This window comes from Marmota monax, unplaced genomic scaffold (genome assembly GCF_021218885.2).
Source record: "Marmota monax isolate L192 unplaced genomic scaffold, Marmota_monax_Labrador192_F-V1.1 WCK01_AAM20220418_F8-fsc00205, whole genome shotgun sequence".
NCBI classification, from domain to species: Eukaryota; Metazoa; Chordata; class Mammalia; order Rodentia; family Sciuridae; genus Marmota; species Marmota monax.
In genome coordinates this window covers 1,425,149-1,437,981 of record NW_026692417.1, presented here as the reverse complement: position 1 = coordinate 1,437,981, position 12,833 = coordinate 1,425,149, and the positions used below count along the sequence as shown (strand labels likewise).

At 40.4% G+C, this 12,833-nt stretch overlaps 1 protein-coding gene across 5 annotated transcripts in view; it reads left to right on the top strand.

The window, feature by feature from the left end:
• Wipf2 (WAS/WASL interacting protein family member 2) overlaps positions 1 to 12,833 on the top strand; it is a 47,706-nt gene that overhangs the window by 29,795 nt on the left and 5,078 nt on the right. For all 5 annotated transcript variants that reach the window (XM_046442708.2, XM_046442709.2, XM_046442710.2 and 2 more), the window contains exons 5-7: positions 3 to 659; positions 9,221 to 9,427; positions 12,576 to 12,677. In XM_046442708.2, coding sequence (XP_046298664.1) covers positions 3 to 659; positions 9,221 to 9,427; positions 12,576 to 12,677 — 966 coding nt within the window. The remainder of the gene's footprint in view (positions 1 to 2; positions 660 to 9,220; positions 9,428 to 12,575; positions 12,678 to 12,833) is intronic.

The window sequence follows — 12,833 nt, the reverse complement described above, 5'->3', positions numbered from 1 at the left end:
AGAGAACATAGCTGGTAAGCCAGCGCTACAAGTCCCCAGTTCTAGAGCTGCTGCCCCAAGGCCTCCAGTATCTACAGCCAGTGGACGTCCGCAAGATGATACAGACAGTGGCCGAGCCTCCCTCCCAGAACTGCCCCGGATGCAGAGACCCTCTTTACCGGACCTTTCTCGGCCCAACACCACCAGCAGTACGGGCATGAAGCACAGCTCCTCCGCGCCTCCCCCACCGCCTCCAGGGCGTCGTGCCAACGCACCCCCTACACCTCTGCCTATGCACAGCAACAAAGCCCCAGCCTACAACCGAGAGAAACCCTTGCCACCGACACCTGGACAAAGGCTCCACCCTGGCCGAGAGGGCCCTCCTGCTCCCCCTCCAGTCAAACCACCTCCTTCCCCTGTGAATATCAGAACAGGACCAAGTGGCCAATCTCTGGCTCCTCCTCCACCGCCTTACCGCCAACCTCCCGGGGTCCCCAATGGACCTTCCAGTCCCACTAATGAATCAGCCCCTGAGCTGCCTCAGAGACACAATTCTTTACATAGGAAGACACCCGGGCCTATCAGAGGCCTAGCACCTCCTCCACCCACCTCAGCATCTCCCTCTTTATTGAGTAATAGGCCTCCTCCTCCAGCTCGAGACCCTCCTAGTAGAGGAGCAGGTAAGTGTTTGGAAACCCCTTTATTTCCTTTCATGATTTTTTCTTTTCATCTTTTTTTCCTCAGAGTGTCCCTTCAGTGATTGAGGAGAAGAATAATTCATACACTTGTATTATTGAGAGCCATTTTTTTGGTACCTGGGATTGAACCCAGGGATGCTTAACCACTGAGCCATATTCCCAGCCTGTTTTTTTTTTTTTTAAATACCTTTATTTTGTTTGTTTATTTATTATTTTTATGTGGTGCTGGGGATCAAACCCAGTACCTCATACATGCTAAGCAAGCGCTATACCACTGAGCTACAACCCCAGCCTCCCAGCCTGATTTTTGTTTTTTGTTTTGTTTTTTGATACAGGGTTATGGAAAGTTGCTTAGGGCCTCACTAAGTTGCTGAGGCCAGCTTTGAACTTGTGTGATCCTCCTGCCTCAGCCTCCTGAGACACTGGAATTACAGGCATGGGGCACTGCACTCAGCTTTGAGAGCGGTTTTATATGGCAGACTCTGTTGTTAGGGAAACATGAGTAAATAGAAAAGATAAAAAATTCTTGTTCTGGATAAAGTAGTAAAACAAATATATAGTACATGGTTTACTTTGGAGAAACACAAAGGAGAGAAGAAATATGAGGGTGGGAATGAGGAAATACTTTGAGATGGAGGAGGAGTAGGTAGAGTCAGGACAAAGCCTTACTGATACAATGATTTTTTTTTTTTAGTTTTTGTTTTTTGGTATTGGGAATTCAACCCAGGGGTGCTTTACCGCTGAGCCACATTTCTAGACTTTTTTGTTTTTCATTTTGAGATAGAGTTTTGCTAAGTGGCTGACACTGATCTCAAACTTGTGATCTTCCTGCCTTAGCTTCCTGAATTGCTGGGATTACAGGCATGTGCCACTGCACTCAGCACTTTTTTTTTTTTTTTTTTTTGGTACTGGGGAATTGAATTCGGGTGCTTAACCACTGAGCCACATCTCTAGCTCTTTTTATTTTTTAAATAGTGACAATTTGGCAAAGACCTGAAATTACGATGGGTAAGCTTAGAAATTCTCTGAAGAGTATAACCATTGCAGGCAATGGGGACAAGTGAAGAGACCTTAAGGCATGACTGTTCTTTTTTTTTTTTTTTTTTTTAAGGAGTATTTTTGACTCATTTTGGGGACAGTAGGGAGGTCATTTTGACAGGATGAGAAGGAGTAAGGGGAAGAGTGGCAGGAGTGGAGGTGAGAAAACTAGATTTCCCTGAGAGAACATTGTAGGACTTTGTGAAGAGTTTGGACTGAACTCTGTGATGGGGAGCTAGCTACTGGGGGGCGGGGGTTAACAGAGAAGTAGTATTTATTTGATTTTCCATTTAATGAGACCACTAGCTTCTGTGTTGAGAACAGACTGTAGGAAGATTGAGGTGGCAAAAAGGAGACCACTCAGGAGGCTGTTGGAATAAACTGGGCAGGTGGGTAAGACAGCAGCAGATTTGGTAGAGGAGTGCTGTTTGGTTTTTGGCATTAAATAAGTTTGAGATGCCTATTAGACGTCCAAGGAGAGAGAGTGAATTGGTGATTGAATGACACTTTAAAGTTTAGGGGAGAGATCTGGGCTAGAGAGGTTAATCTGAATGGCATCAAAAACCACATGCTTGATGATATCACCTAAGGAGGTAGTTATATATAGAAAATGTCTGTGGCTGGGGCCTCCTATGTTAGAGATGAAGCAAACCCAGCAGAGGAAATAAAAATCCTCTAATGAGGAAGGAGGGAGAAAAACCAAGAGAGTGATGGAAAAACCTCAAGGTAAAGTGAGCACCTCTTTTCTGTTGAAGAGTCTGGTAAGTTGGAGGCTGAGAACTGACATTGGTCTTAGTATCAGAGGACCAAAACAAACAAACCAACAAACCAGCAGAGTGGGAACAATTTACCTGAATAGTCTTTGAGGAGATAGGAGGAAATGGGATCTGATCTATAGGTAAGGGGTCTTCCATAGAAACAAGAGAATAAGTAGTGCAGTAGTAGGAGTTTGTGAAGTTTCCTCTAATTTGCTTGTTTTCACAGTGAAGAACATCAGCTATAAGTGATAGGGAAGGAGAGAACAGTTTGAGGATAGAGAGAAAAGGCATGAAATGGTCATTTGGAACGTGGGAGTTGACTGGACTAGCATTCTTGGGTAGCTAAAACGTAAAAGGCCTACTTCAGATTAGGGGCCATATGTTTTAAGTAAGAGTAATCAACATGGTGTGTGTTCAGCTGTGCATTTGCAGGTACAGAATAAGGTGCAGAATTGTATATAACCAGTGTTGGCATTTTTGGGGCATGTGTGATTGTAAGGGAGAGTGGGGTGTGGGTATATAAACCTGTATTCCTATGTTATTGGACTTTGAACCATTCCTCCCAAAAGTGGCTGTTAAGCTCTTTGTGTATATATATTAATCTTTATGTGTATAGAATGTTGATAAAGAAATTGTCATTGGGCATGGTATCATATGCCTGTAGTCTAAGTTACTCGGGAGACTGAGGCAGAAAGATCTCTTGAGCCCAGGAGTTTGAGTCCAGCTTGGGCAGCATAGTAAGATACTGTTTCAACAATAAAAGTCTTGTCTTCAAGAAGTATGCATTATAAGCCCATTAAGCCGGGCATGGTGGTGCACGTCTGTAATCCCAGCAACTTGGAATGTTGAGGCAGGAGGATGGAAAGTAACCAGCCTCAGCAATTTAGTGAGGCCCTGAGCAACTTAGCAAGACCCTATCTCAAAATAAAACATAAAAAGGGCTGGGGATGTGGTTAAGTGCCCTGGGTTCAATCCCTGGTACAAAAAAAAAAAAAGCAAAAGTCCATTAACCTGTGCTGCTGCTTAGTTAGGTACATACAGATTTGTACTTTAGGAGTTGTCAATCTAATAAAGGCCAAACAGTAGTCCGTACGTTTTTGACCCATATTTCCCTAGTTTTTGCCATTAGGATATAGTCCTAAGGTGGCCCCTGATTCTAAGAAGTTCAGGTTTAATTAATTATTATTATTTTGTGTGTGTGAGAGATACTGGGGGTTGAACCCAGGGGCACTCTACCAGTGTGCTGAATCCCTAGCCCTTTTTTTAAAATTTAAGACTGGGTCTTGCAAGTTGTTGAGGCTGGCCTAGAACTTGCAATCCTTCTACTCTAGCCTCCTGAATTCTTGGGCTTACAGGTGTGTGCCACCAAATCTGGCCTTTTTTTTTTTTTTTTTAATTTAATGATTTTTTTAAAAGACACTTTATTTGGAAAAAGCTTGTTATCTTTCAAACCCATCCAGGAGAGAAGCATAGAAAAACACAATTTCTGTATGGTTTGAATAGTCTATAAACGTCTTGCTTCTCACATCTCAGTTCTATGTGCTTTGTTTGGAAAATTTTGAAATTATGATCTTTGTTCTTCTATCTAGTTAGCCATTACCAATGTTGGACTGGGAGAGGCCTCGGCTTATATCTCATCAGTAACCAGAATAGCAGTTCTTTCTTTATCTATTTTATTTTTTTAGTTATAGACAAACACAATACATTTATTTATTTATTTATTTTTACGCGGTGCTGAGGATTAAACCCAGTGCCTCACGTGCACTAGGCAAGTGCTCTGTCACTGAGCTACAAACCCGCCCAAAACAGCAATTCTTTTTTTTTTTTTAATTTTTAGTTGTCAGTGGACCTTTATTTTGCTTTTTATTTATATGTGATGCTGAGAATCAAATCCAGTGCCTCCCACATGTCCAGCAAGCACTCTATCACTAAGCTACAACCCCAGCCAGAGAACAGCAATTCTTAAGAGTTGTACATTGGGAAAAAAAGATATTTTTATCTGAGGTTTTCTGAGTAGTGACACTATTTGTTGTATGGCTTTGGGCAGATCGCTCTGATTTTCTGTTTCTTATCTGTAAGTGATTCAGGTATGGTGGCACAGGCTTGCCTGTAATCCCAGTAACTTGGGAGGCTGAGGCAGGAGGATCACAGTTCCAGGCTAGCTTCAATAGCCTAACAAGACCCTGTCTCAAAATAAAAAGTAAAAAGAGCTGGGGGTGTAGCTAAGTGTCACAGCACCCTGCATTCAATCTCCAGTATTGCAAAAATAAATTAATTAAAATTTAAAAATAAAAACATAATAAACTAAATAAAAGTATGTGTGAAAATGTGAGGTGCTGATGAATTTTACTGGTTTTATGCCAATTACTTCTAAGTAGTTTATGGATTTACCTCTTTCAGATAATATTGTGGCACTATTATGTGACAATGTCCTTTTGTTTCTATATGAATTATTTATATTTGAAGAGCATGGACTCTTTTACCTTCTCAAGAGTGCTCAGCCACCAGAAAACTTGGTTTCATTGATCCATAGAGTTTATTTTCTTAAATTTTCCTTTGAGGAGTAAAATACGGTCCTTTTTTAAGGGAATCAAAAGAGAAAATTGATCCATCATGTTTTCTTCAAAACTCGGATTATTTTGGATTCCAAAAGGCTATCTCCTACCCCAGGGCTTCTTTTGCAAGCTGATTGTTTTTTTAGGGTCTTTGGACTCTTGCTCTGTCATTTGAAATAGTCTTAAAACAGGATCTGACAAAGAGCTCAGAGGCTTATTAGAGAGAGTGGGACATGGTTGGGATGACCCTTTGTGAGAAAGGAGCTGGATAAGCCAGGCCGATCACTCTTGTCTTACTCTGTTTTGGCCAGCTCAGGTTGGCATTCCTCACTGTTACCTGTCTAATGTCTAGCTGGTATCCTTGTGAACCTAGCTAACCCTCTCTGCCTTATAAGTAGATACAGTTTTTCAGGGCCCTAGGAAATCTAGGGTTTAGGGAATAAAAAAGAGCTTTGATTTGGGATAAAAACAAGGCTTAGAGATCTGCTAGGTGTTAAGGAGATTAATCTTTATTATATCCAATGACCCCTGCCCATATCTTAAACAGACCTTGAAAAGAATGAGAGAATTCACATTCTTAGCATATCTTATGAGAAACAAAAACTAACATTTATTGAGTCTGTTGTGCTAGATTGTGTGTGTTCATGTGTGTCATCCCATTACTGTGTTCAGCTATATGATCACCCTACAGGAGTTCTCACAGTATTTCAGGAGGAATGATAATATCCACTTTTATAATTAAAACAGTGTTAAGACACACTTCCAACACCTTAGTTAGGGCCAGGTGTGGTGGTGCATGCCTGTAATCCCAGCAGCTCAGGAGGCTTAGGCAGGAGGATCATGAGTTCAGAGCATCCTCAGCTACTTAGTGAGGACCTAAGCAACTCAGTGAGACTCCCTGTCTGTAAATAAATACAATAAAGGGCTAGGGATGTGGCTCAGTGGTTAAGCGCCCATGGGTTCAATTCCTGGTACAAAAAAATAAAAAAATCTAGGGAGATAAGATCCCTATTGCTTGAGGTAGAACAGTGTGAGGATATTGCAAAGAGAAGATGTAGGTACTGGTGATATAGCTCAGTGGTAGAGTGCTTGCCTAGCAGGCAGAAGGCCCTGGGTTCAATCCCCGGTGTCTCTCTCTGTCTCTCTCTCTCTCTCACACACACACACACACACCGAAAAAGAGCAGATGTGTGCTGAGTCTATTTTTATTAGATCTGTGACCTTAGACAAATAATCTGAGTCCTAGTTGTTTCATTTGTGAAATGGGGATAATAGAAAATACTTTGTAGGAGTGGCTGTAAGAGTTTTGAGTTTTTAAAGATTTAGTACAGGGTCTGAGGCTGTGGCTCAGCGGTAGAGCACTCGCCTAGCATATGCGAGCGAGGCCCTGGGTTCGATCCTCAGCACCACATAAAGTAAAAAATAAAGACATTATGTCCACCTACAACTAAAAAAATAAATAAAAATAAATAAATTATATATATATATTATAAAGACTTAGTACATAGTGAAATGCCTGGAATGTGATGGATACCCAGTCAATGGTAGCTGCTCTTGTTAATGAAAAGCCTATGATAATACAACCTAAACACTGTAGAACCCATTCCAGTGATATTGCCCTTTTCTCAGGCATGCTTTTTAAGTTTTTTTAAAATTAATTAATTTTTTTAGTTGTAGATGGACACAATACCTTTATTTTGTTTATTTATTTTTATGTGGTGCTAAAGATTGAACCCAGTGCCCCACACATAGTAGGCAAGTGCTGTACCACTGAGCTACAACCCCAGCCCATATTTATTTATTTTTATGTGCTGAGGATTGAACCCAGTGTCTCACATGTGATGGGCCAGCGCTCTACCATTGAGCTTCAACTCCAGCCCTTAGGCATATTTTTGATATCAGCTTCTTGGCAAAGTTTTGTCTTGTAAGGATGAATTTTATTTTTGTAAATGGCCAAGAAGCAGAGTCAGAGATAGGTACACATTTTTTTGTTTTGTTTTGTTTTTTTCCTTTTTTTGGTATGAGGATTGAACCTAGGAGCATTCCACCTAAACCCTCTGCCTACCCCTCCCCACCTTTTTATGGGTACTGGGATTGAACTCAGGGGCATTTCCACTGAGCCACATCCCCAGCCCTATTTTGTATTTTATATAGAGATAGAGTCTCATTGAGTTGCTTAGTGCCTTGCTAAGTTGCTGAGGCTGGCTCTGAACTCACAGTCCTTCTGTCTCAGCCTCCCGAGCCACTGGGATTATAGGCATGCACCACTGCACCTAGCTCCCCTGCCTTTTTTTTTTTAAGCTTTCATAGTGACACTTTTATTTCTGTGGAATTGACCCTAGAAATGTAGTGACTGATTACAATATGTGTATCCCCAATCTTTTTTATTTTTATTTTGAGACAGGGTCTTGCTAAGTTGCCCAGGCTGGCCTTGAATTTGGGGAGCCTCCTGCCTCTTTTTTTTTTTTTTTTTTTTTTTAAGTGTTTATTTATTTTTAAAGAGAGAGTGAGAGAGAGAGAGAGAATTTTAATATTTATTTTTTAGTTTTCGGCGGACACAACATCTTTGTTTGTATGTGGTGCTGAGGATCGAACCCGGGCCGCACGCATGCCAGGCGAGCGCGCTACCGCTTGAGCCACATCCCCAGCCCCTCTCCAACTCTTTTGAGTTGCTTGAGATTAAGGATATGCACCACTATATCCAGCCAAATGTTTTTGTTGTTGATGGCGATGTGACAACCTCAGAAGTGCAATGTGACTTCCCATAATAATATCAATGGCTCTCATAAACTGGCTTTGGAGGCACTTCCAAAAGAGGTGCTCCCAAGTTTTTTGAGCAATGAGAAAAACACTGTATATATGTAACTTCCCAAGGTGAATCTACTATATATATTCTGAAAAACACTCAATTTAGTCTGTACTGTAAAGTTTTGGAATATATGCTGTAAGATACCAAAAAAGGAGAAGCTCAAAATAGAGTAGATTGCTTTGAAGAAAGCCTTGAGAAGATAGGACTTGAATTGAACCCTGAAAGATAGATAGGATTTGGGGGCTGAGGTTATAGCTCAATGGTAGAGTGCTTACCTAACACGTGTGAGGCACTGAGTTCGATCCTCAGCACCACATAAAAATAAATAAAGGTATTGTGTCCAACAACAACTAAAACAAATTAAAAAAAAAAAAAAAAGATAGGACTTGGTATTAAGGAAAGAGGGATTTCAGAGTATTGCAGGGAGAGCCACAAGAACAAAACAGGGATTCAGTTTATTCATTAGACATGGAATACTTCCCATGTGCTGTACATTTGCACAGAAGAAGGAACTATTCAGACATTAGGGAGTACATAGTATACTAGGGAAGAAGCCCATATAATGAATAGTTATAATGCAGTATAGTAGAGTGGTATGGATATACTGTGTAGTGCAGAAGAGGGGCACCTGACCCAGTGTAGAAATTAAGAAAGAAGAGCTAGACATGGTGGTGCTCTCCTATAATACTGGAGACTTGGGAAGCTGAGGCAGGAGGATTGCAAGTTCAAGGCCAGCCTCAGCAGTTTAGCAAGACTCTCAGCAACTTTGTGAGACCCTGATTCAAAATAAAAAATAAAGGGCTGGGGATGTGGCTCAGTAGTAAAGCTCTGCTGGTTTCTTTTCTAAAGAAAAGAGGAAGAAGGAAAAGAGGGAGGAAGGGAGGAAAAGAAGAGATCCGGCTTACTGATGTAGTTTACTATTTAAGCAAAGGGCTTGAAACTTTCTTTTGTACAAGATGCAAAAGCCTTGAAAAGATTGAAGCAAGTATTTTAGGAAGTTAAATTTGAGCCGTAAGAGATTGGATGCAAGGAGAATACTTGGAAGGCTTTTGCAGAACAGGCTAAATGTGAGATGATCTGAATTAGAATTGTGGAGGAAGGGATGGAAAAGCTAGGGGAAAGACATCAAGAATAGATAGGATTCTTGACTCATTTGTGGAAACTAAAAAAGGTCTGAAACTTTGATACCTGGAAAAGTGACAGTGCTATTCAAGAAATAAGCATGAGGGGGAAGGTGAATATGATATTTAACATGCTACTGAGAGGCTCATAGCACCCAGTTATTCAGGAAAGCACTAAGACACTTTTTGCCGTGTCTCTCAAATCCTCCTTCCCCTTGCCAGCTCAACACCCAAACCTAACTACTTTGAATTTTAATTGCAGCTCCTCCACCTCCGCCCCCCATGATCAGAAATGGTGCCAGGGATGCTCCTCCACCCCCACCCCCATACCGAATGCATGGGTCAGAACCCCTGAACAGAGGAAAGCCCCCACCTCCACCCTCAAGGACGCCAGCTGGGCCACCCCCTCCTCCACCACCCCTGAGAAATGGCCACAGAGATTCTATCACAACTGTTCGATCTTTCTTGGGTAAGTAGTTGTTTTGCCTCAGAGTTCCTGTGGTTACTTCACTGACTGCAGTGTCTTGGCTGCCAGATGGCTAGTGTGGAATGGGAATGGCCACAAGATAATCTTTGTTTACAGCAGTTCCTTTCTGACATTTACTCTCAATCATTTTTTTTTAATGTCTAAATCTTTAAAAAATTTTTTTTTTATTCTACTTGTTATACATGACAGTAGAATGCATTTTGACACATCATACATAAATGGAGTATAACTTCTCATGCATCTAGTTGTACATGATATAGAGTTACAGGGTCTGTAATCATATATGCACATAGGGTAATAATGTCCAATTCATTCTACTATCATTCCTACCTTCACCCTCTCCCCTCCCTTCTTAGCATCCACATATCAGAGAAAACATTCGGCCTTTGGTACTTTGGGGTTGGCTTATTTTGCTTAGCATAATATTCACCAGTTCCATCCATTTACTGGCAAATGCCATAGTTTTATTCTTCTTTAAGGCTGAGTAATATTCCATTGTGTATATATACCACAGTTTCTTTATCCATTCATATGTTGAAGTGCACTTTGTTGGTTCCATAGTTTAGCTATTGTGAATTGATCTGCTGTAAACACTGATAGAGCTGTGTCACCATAGAATGTTGATTTTAAGTCCTTTGCGTATAAACCTAGGATTGAGATGACTGGGTCAAATGGTGGTTCCATTCCAAGTTTTCTGGGGAATCTCCTCTATATTGCTTTCCATAATGGTTATACCAACTTGCAGTCTCACCAGCAATATATGAGTGTATCTTTTCTCCTACATCCTTGCCAACATTAATTGTGCTTGTATTCTTTTTTTTTAATTGTTTTTTCTTAATTGTTGATAGATCTTTATTTTATTTATTTATATGTGGTGCTGAAAATTGAACCCAGTGCCTCACACATGCCAGGCAAATGTGCTACTGCTGAGTCACAATCCCAGCCCTTGATGCTTATATTCTTGATGATTGCCATTCTGACTGGAATAAAATGGAAGTGTAGGAGCTGGGGTTGTGGCTCAGTGGCAGAGTGCTCAACTAACATGCATGAGGCACTGGGTTCGATTCTCAACACCACATACAAATAAGTTTAAAAAATAAAAAAAGGTCCATCAACAACTAAAAAAAATTAAAAAAAAAAAGATGGAAGTGTAGTTTTGATTTTCATTTCTCTAATTTCTAGAGATGTTGAACATTTTTTCATATATTTGTTGATCGATTGTATTTCTTCTTCTTTGAAGTGTCTGTTCAGTTTCTTTACCCATTTATTGATTGGATTATTTGGGGGTTTTTTTTTGGTGTTGAGTTTTTTGAGTTCTTTATGTATCCTGGAGGTTAATACTATATGGAGGTGCGTGTGGTAAAGAATTTTTCCCATTCTATAGGGTCTGTCTTCACATTATTGGTTGTTTCCTTTGCTGTGAAGCAGTTTTTTAGTTTTATTCCATCCTGTTTATTGATTCTTGATTTTACTTCTTGCATTTTTGGAGTCTTGTTAAGGAAGTCAGTTCCTAAACTGACATGGTGGAGATTGGGACCTACTTTTTCTTCTATTAGGCACATACCCTCAGACTTTCATGCCCCATCCATTGACATACCTTTTCTTATGTGAATTCTAGGCATGGTTGCTTTGGAATAGGTTGAAATATAATCAGGTGTCATGCTAACTCTAAAGCTCCTCTCAAGTCCCCCCAAGGATCATTACTTATGGTTAGTTTTCATGGCAGAGGCTGTTCCTCTTTAAGATCATTCAGACAAGAATTATATATCCTAGGAAGAGCTCCTTTTAGCTGTGTAAAAACTAAACAAGTGGGACTTGGGGTATATCTCGGCAGTGGTGCTTCCTTAGCACGTGCAGGGTCCTGGGTTCAATCCCCAGTACCCCAAAACTAAATAAAACAAGCTTAGTATGCCAAGACTCTGTTTTGATCCCCAGTATTGAAACAAACAACAAACAAACAAAAAAAATCACACAACTCTTATCTGATCAGCAGAGATCACTGACTGACTAGCTGTGTCATTTTGAGGAAGTCACTTCATTTCTCTAGGCCTCATTTCTATTATTTGTATAGCAAGGAGATTGATTAGATCAGGAAATCACCAGATTAACTTTACCAAGTTTATAAGTATTGGGACCCCTTACCTAAAAGATTCTGGTTGTGGAATGGAGTCATAGAAAATGTGGTCCAGAGAATATTATTTATCCTCTGTGGAGGACCCCTGGAATAGAGCTTATGTAAGCTCTGTTGTAGCCCTAGCACTCTGGATTCCTTAGTGGTTGTTTTCTTCCCTCCTGCCCACATCCCCCATGTTTCGGTCTGTTCCTATTAAATGCACCAGGTGTTTGCTTTGAACACACATCCATAATGAAAAAATCTTTGTAATGTGATTAAACTGCACCTATAGGAAATTTGAGCCTTCTTGTGGAGGGCCATAGAAAGTCGTAGTGGGACCAAGGAGGTGGCTCTCTCAAGTATGTTGCAGAACTAAATGAGGGTAACCTAGGCTGAAAGGGAACTATGTGGTCAAATCTCTCAGAAGCTGCAGAAAAATATTACCATTTGAGGTTAATTCTGTAATTTGTAGATTCAATTCAGGTAGTTTCCCATGGTGACAATCTATAAAATGACCATGTTATTGAATCTTGGAATTCTTGTTTCTTTCTGCTTCCATGCAAACAGTTGGAAGCAGTTTCCTGTTCTTGCCTGATTTTTTTTTTTTTTTTAAGAGAGAGGGAGAGAGAGAATTTTTTTTTTTTTAAATATTTATCTTTTAGTTTTCGGCGGACACAACATCTTTGTTTGTATGTGGTGCTGAGGATCGAACCCGGGCTGCACGCATGTCAGGCGAGCACGCTACCGCTTGAGCCACATCCCCAGCCCTCTTGCCTGATTTTTGATGGGAAATTTTGAAGAATCAGCTCAAAGACTTGCTCCTTAAAATAATCAAGTTTGTGCATGGGAGCCACCTCGGGTGCTGCTTTTGCTGTCTTTAAGAACCTTGGTTAGATGGGCAAGGCAGGCCCTCCATATGTCAGAGTGCATTTAAAGATTAGTAAGGGGGGCTTATAAGTCAGAGGTCTGTGGAGCAAGAGAAGTTCAATATGAGGTAATACTCTGTTCTTTTCGCAGATGATTTTGAATCAAAGTATTCTTTTCACCCAGTAGAAGATTTTCCTGCTCCAGAAGAATATAAACATTTTCAGAGAATATATCCCAGCAAAACAAACCGAGGTAAGAGAAGTAGTAAAGAAAGTTTTTCCATAATTGCATAGAATATAGAATTTTTCTGTTTTTCTTAAGTCAAAAATCTGCTTCTCCTCATCTTCATTTTCTTTAAAAGAAACAAAGCAAAACAAGAAGACAATCTAGTCCCCAGATTTTAAAAAT